Consider the following 6,476-nt stretch of genomic DNA (forward strand, 5'->3'; position numbering starts at 1 on the left):
CAACGTGTTGGGATTATAAGCTTCTTTGCTCAGTAATTAAATTTAATTAAAAACGAAAGAAATATGACACTGGGTTTTCTTTTTCTCCCACCTCCAAGACCCTGCAATCGCAGTTTTAATTTATATTGCTGCAACAGCAGGGAGGTGAGGGAGGAAGCACGGAATATGGAATCGACGGCAAAGTTTTCCAGCCGCAAGAAAGGTGGCTTTGAGATGAGAAAGAGCTTGCAGGAGCGGCAGGATGAAATGGCTCTTTTGGGGATACGGGACCAAGACGATATTGGTACACGCTGCGTCGGCTTAAGAGAAAGCTGGTTTTTTGAAAGACCCAGCTCCCGTTTTTGGAATCTAAAGTACTAAGGTGGCCTGGGCCCTTAGGTGCTGCGATCAACCTGGTTGGAGGCTTCCTTTAGAAAACTTTACAGACTGTAACCATAAAACGACGGCCATAAAAACGGCGAGGTAAACACCCATGGGGGGGTTGGAGACGTCATTTGGCCCATAATCAGAGGTTGTAAATAAACGGTTGGATGCCAGGTGGTAAGAACAGAGCTGGGTGACCCATGGCTTCCGTGCCCTTCCAGTGGCACCTGGGGTAGAGCCATGGTGACGCCATGGCAGATCGCGTGTCTTGCATGCAGAAGGTTCAATCCCCCATCTCTGGGAAGGATTCTGTGTCCGAAACCTTGGAGAGGCACAGCCAGTCCTCTGAGCTGGACAGGCCCATGGATTGATCAGATAGACTGCAGCAAGCTTTTGTTTCATTTTGACTGGCCATAGCTAGGCCAGAACTCTGGAATAATGGGGTCCGATCTAGGAAGGCAAGTCTTAACATCCCTAGGAACACAAGAAGAACCTCCTGGGTCAAGCTGCTGGTGGCCCAGCAGACTGTTCTCACAGTGACCCAGCCATATCCCACAAGCAGGACCTGGGTGCGAAACCTACTCTCCCCACTTGGGATTCCCCCAAAACCGGTATTATTTGGAAATTTTACTGCCCCCAACAGTGGAAATAGAACGTAGCTACTAGTAGCTCCACGGATAGTCTTACGCTCCATGGATTTGCCTAACCCTGTTTTAGAGGCACCCAATCTGGGGTCTACCACTGCCCCTTCTAAGAGTGAATTCTACATGTTACTGAATTCCACAAAGTTGAACTGCTGAACTAAATTATACCGCCTGCTATTTTTCCTTCCTTTTAAGTTGTCGACAGGTAGAATACGCCGTATCCGCCTGCCTAGTAGCGATGCCCAGGACGGTTCCTTATAACAACAGGAGTTTTGAGTTGCGTATTCTGATAAAGGAAGTATATAGCCCAATACTCTGGAAGCACACAAGAGTTTCCAAGATTGCAGTACTGCCGGGTCTCACAATTAACATTATATCTCATTCATGTCCTAAATAGAGCAGTCACAGTTGCTTCTTTTAAACCCTACTCCTTAAAAAAAAAAAGGCATCTATTCCCAAGTTATTCCCAAATTATTCCCAAGTTGTTGGGTTTTTTTTTTTTTTGCGCTATTTGGCACCTACCTCCGTGGGTTCGTTGTAGTATGAAGTCCATTCGGAAATGTCGTGCGATTCCATCTTGACAGAGCCCAGCATTCCAAAATCCCAGTAAGAAAGGGGGGAAAGGGAATCTTGCGAGCGCACACTATTTTTTTATATATTTAAAAAATCCTGGAATTGCTTTCTTTGCGGGGTTTAGTTATTACTATTCTTTGTCTTCTCAAAAAAATTATAGGTTCTTTCTGAAATCCACCCACCAAAGAGAGCGGCGACTGAGTCTGCTGCCGAATTAACTGTCCGCCTTCTCCTTTCGCCTCCCCTGAAAATGCACAAGGGGACTTTGGGAGCAGAGGTAAAGGAATCAACAGGCTTCCATGGCGTAGGGCAAAGTGAGACGATCCCTCCAATATTGGGGCATCGAGCCCGTTGCTTCCTCCCGCGGGATGTTTCTGTGACACGCTTGCTGACCGCTGCCGTGTAGACCTGAACTGCTGCGTGTCCTCAGCTTGTTTCCAAGTAGATGAAGGGCTGTCCCTCTGGACAGAACCAAGTCTTTATAAAGCCAGGCTTTTGCTCCCAATACTCCACCCGCTGGATGGCAATCAGAGTGTTCTTACCTGAGGTTTATCCCAGCCGGCTGGGCCAGGTTACCTCTGCCACCTTGTGGAAGAGAGGAGTTCGGCAAGAAAGCTGGCCGCCAAGTGGGTATCACACGGCAGAGGCTCTTGTGGGTTAAATGACACTCAGGCTGCATGGACAGGGATGGCTGAGGTTGGCGACTGAGGCCTGGGCAGTAAGACAGGCAAAGGGCACAGTTCGCACCCACAGCCGTCAGAAGCAGAGGGAGAACATTTGCAGTTTGTACCCCGTGCTGTTGGCAAGTTAAGAGGGCTCGCTGGGTCTCTTGTCAATTCCTTTCCCCAGTCTTGGAGCTGGTATGTTCAAGGGAAACTGCGTTTTCATTTTGAGTGGTGAGGGGATTCAGGTTGCCAACTTTAAACTAGGCCTTGCAGCTGTTCCTTAAGCAGTAGTTCTGTGTACAGGGAAAATATTTGCCTCTGTAGCGTGAAGAGCTTCTAAATACCTGCAACAAGTGGCCGGTGTTAAAAACACAAGGTTTCCTGGGATCGGTCGGCAATCCAATAATAATAATAATAATAATAATAATAATAATAATAATAATAATATATTTATACCCCGCCCATCTGGCCGGGCCTCCCCAGCAACTATGGGTGGTTTCCAACAAAATATTAAAATACAGTGACGCATCAAACATTAAAAGCTTCCCTAAACTGGGCTGCCTTCAGATGTCTTCTAAAAGTCTGGCAGTTGTTCTTCTCTTTGACATCTGGTGGGAGAGCATTCCACAGGGTGGGTGCCACCACCGAGAAGGCCCTCTGCCTGGTTCCCTGTAACTTGGCTTCTCACAGCGAGGGAACCGCCAGAAGACCCTCAGCGCTGGACCTCAGTGTCCGGGTAGAACGATGGAGGTGGAGACGCTCCTACAGATATACTGGACCAAGGCCGTTTAGGGCTTTAAAGGTCAGCACCAACACTTTGAATTGTGCTCAGAAACGTACTGGGAACCAATGTAGGACTTTCAAGACCGGTGTTATGTGGTCTTGGCGGCCGCTCCCAGTCACCAGTCTAGCTGCCGCATTCTGGATTAGTTGTAGTTTCCGGGTCACCTTCAAAGGTAGCCCCACGTAGAGCGCATTGCAGTAGTCCAAGCGGGAGATAACCAGAGCATGCACCACTCTGGCGAGACAGTCCGTGGGCAGGGAGGGTCTCATCCTGTGTACCAGATGGAGCTGGTCAACAGCTACCCTGGACACAGATTTGACCTGTGCCTCCATGGACAGCTGTGAGTACATGGACAGCTGCGCCATAAAAGAGTTTCTCCCTCCTTGATTTTTTGGGGGTACCACATGCGATTATTTCTCATGGGCAGCTACATTTCTGGCCCATTGCAACAAGAAAGAAAAGTGGGAGTCATTTTAAAAAAGCCAGGGTGGCTGCATAAGGAACTTACAGGTGAGCTGGTATTTAAGAAGGGCACGTATAAGAAATGGAAGAAAGGGGAAATCGCAAAGGAAGAGTATACATGCGTAGCCGACAGTTGCAGGGAGAACGTCAGACAGGCCAAAGCTCAGAGAGGTTGGACATAAGGTTTATTTGGCTCTGTTCGAAGCAAGAGGGAGAACATGCAAGTAGTAGGTCCTCTGCGGAGAAGAAGGAGAATTGCTGTTAGGTGATGTTAGGCGGATATTATGTACTGAAGTTCTCACCCTGGGCCAGCAGGGGGATACTGTAGATAGTTTTCACTCAGGTCCACATATGCATATAAGGGATTGAAAGTGACGTTCAGTGATTGGATAGTTACAGAAAGTGGTTACAGTTGCGTTGTACTGGAGCTCTGTATAAGCAGGCTGGCTGAACCCTTCAGTTCAGTTCTGTTCTGGCCTGTGAATAAACAAGAGCTGTTTGAAGAATCGCTGTGTCGCCTGATATGTTCACCCACAACTTAACACTGGAACTGCTCAACACCTACTTTGCCTCTCCCTCCACTCAAAAGGAAAGCATTGCCCCGCCTGGTGATGACAGAATAAATGATGCAAGGAGGGAGCTGCAGGCCAAGACTGGTTGGGACTGAACCTGGGAGCTTCCACATACAGAGCGATTGCTTTGCCACTGAGCTACAGTCCTGCCCCACTCCCAGCTCACTCAGGTACCCTTTACTATGAGGGGACACATTTTGCAGGGTATATAAGTAGGATAGCTGCAGAGAGTTCAGGAGACAAGCAGGCTGTGTGTCTGGTCGAGGTGCTACTGGGCCGGGGCCGGGCTGACCTGTCAGGCAATGTGTGTGTGTGTGTGTGTGTGTGTGTGTGTTGCTTGTTTGTGTGTTTGTGTGAAGGGAGGAGTTGGTCATGTAATGACTCCCGTATCCAGCAGCGATCTGGACACAGAGGCTGCAGCAACACCTGATTGGTTGAGTTTTTTTTGGTTTTGGTTTTTTTTGGAGCACAATTTTTATTAATTTAAATAGACTACTGGCTTTCGGTACAGTTCCATGCAGTAGCTTCAATACAGGTGTACAGCAACAATGTCATAAAGAACAAAGTTTAGTCAGTTTAAAGGAAAGATTGCAGGGGAGGGTTGTGGTGTTGTTGTATTTGCAAGAGTAAGAAGAAAGGAAGATGAACTAGGGAATGTATCAAGTTGTTTAAATCGCAGTTCTCCAGAGGTTTTGCTTTAGTTTAAACAAAACTTAGGCAACCATACATTGTGACATTGTTACGGAAAATAAGGGAAAACACTATGGAAAACACTTGTTGAAAATTCTGACTGGAACCGATTGATTGAGTTGATGGACCTGTTGCATTTATCACTCAGCTTTGTTCCATGGAGCGTAAGAAGTCGTCGAGAGAGGCAGAGTCCGAGACCTGGGAGAAGAGTTGGTGGAAGAAGACTGGAAGAAATTTAAAGACTATCTTCAGAAATACTGTAAAATTAATGAATGTTAAAATGATGTTGGATTGAAAATAAGTGGCATTAGCAACAAAGTTAATAAGAATATGCAAAAATGAATTGATAATGGATGAAAATATAGAGTTATAATATGTTAAGATACAGAGTTAAGATAAACGAAAGAGGGTAAGGATTTGCTGATTTGATTATTTAAATGGGAATACAAAAAGGGGAGGTGTGAGGAGGCCAAGGAAATAAGCTAATGAGTTCAAAGTTACAAAAAACGGATTTGTTTTTAATTCTTTGTTAACTATTTGTTTTTTGTATTTTGTATTTTTATTCCTCTTTTTTCTTTTTCATGTATTTTTCTATGTTCTCTTTTTTGTATTTTTTTCTTTTTATATGACCTTTTTTCATTTTGTAAACTTATGTTTTTGTAAAACTTCAATAAATATCTTCTTTTTTTTAAAAAAAAAGAAGTCGTCGAGAGCCAGCATGGTGTAGTGGTTAAGAGCGGTGGACTCGTAATCTGGTGAACCGGGTTCGCTTCCCCGCTCCTCCACATGCAGCTGCTGGGTGACCCTGGGCCAGTCACACTTCTCTGAAGTCTCTCAGCCCCACTCGTCTCACAGAGTGTTTGTTGTGGGGGAGGAAGGGAAAAGGAGATTGTTAGCCGCTTTGAGACTCCTTCGGGGAGTGATAAAGCGGGATATCAAATCCAAACTCCTCCTCCTCTTCTTCTTCTTCTTCTTCTTCTTCTTCTTCTTCTTCTTCTTCTTCGTTCTTGTCTTCCCCCATGTTATCCTCGCAACAAACCTGTGAGGGAGGTTTGGCTAAGGAGTGAGCGTGGTGTCGTGGTTAGAGCAGAGGTTCCCAAATGGTGTGTCGTGACACATTAGTGTGTTGTGGGTGTGTTGCGTGAACGCTCTCCATACTCCTCCCAGGGCTGGAAAGGGGTTAGTTTAACCTCCCATTTGCTGGTAAAACTGAGTTACTGTGTCATGAAATGATGCGTGTCTAAAAAGTGTGCCATCAACCTGAAATGGTTGGAAAGCTCTGGGTTAGAGTGTCAGACTAGGACCTGGGAGATGATTTCCAAAAGATCAAGGGGCATATGCAGCTACAAGTCCACATGTGCGGAGGAGCCCAGTTTCCCCATGAAAAACACCCCAAAACTACAACAAGAACTGATCTTGTAAATGCAAGCTAAGCATTTGGGGAAATTCCAGCTCATCGTGACTTGGGCCCTGGGCCTGCATTGATATCCCAGGCCACTTCTCTCTCACCCATTAAAACCCAGCTCAAAACCCATATCTCAGCCTTCACCCGAACTAGACATCTATTAACGACCATACATAGTCATCCCATACAGAGGTGAGCCATTGATCCAAATAGGCTGGTATTGTCTGCTCTGTGACTACTGGTAGCTCCACGAGGTCACAACTGGAGGTCTTTTCCTGATCTGGTAACTGAAATCCTTTAACTGGGGTGGTGTTTGGG

General features: G+C 46.2%; 1 protein-coding gene across 1 annotated transcript in view; it reads right to left on the minus strand.

Annotated features, from left to right (window-relative positions):
• The window catches only part of FOXA3 (forkhead box A3), a 35,973-nt gene extending 33,473 nt beyond the window's left edge, over window positions 1-2,500 (minus strand). The window contains exon 1 of the mRNA XM_083627605.1: window positions 1,530-2,500. Within this exon, the coding sequence (XP_083483731.1) occupies window positions 1,530-1,601 (72 nt within the window). The 5' untranslated portion in view covers window positions 1,602-2,500. The remainder of the gene's footprint in view (window positions 1-1,529) is intronic.
• Between the last annotated feature and the right edge of the window lie 3,976 nt (window positions 2,501-6,476).

This window comes from Podarcis filfolensis (assembly GCF_964270895.1).
Source record: "Podarcis filfolensis genome assembly, chromosome: 8".
NCBI lineage: Eukaryota > Metazoa > Chordata > Lepidosauria > Squamata > Lacertidae > Podarcis > Podarcis filfolensis.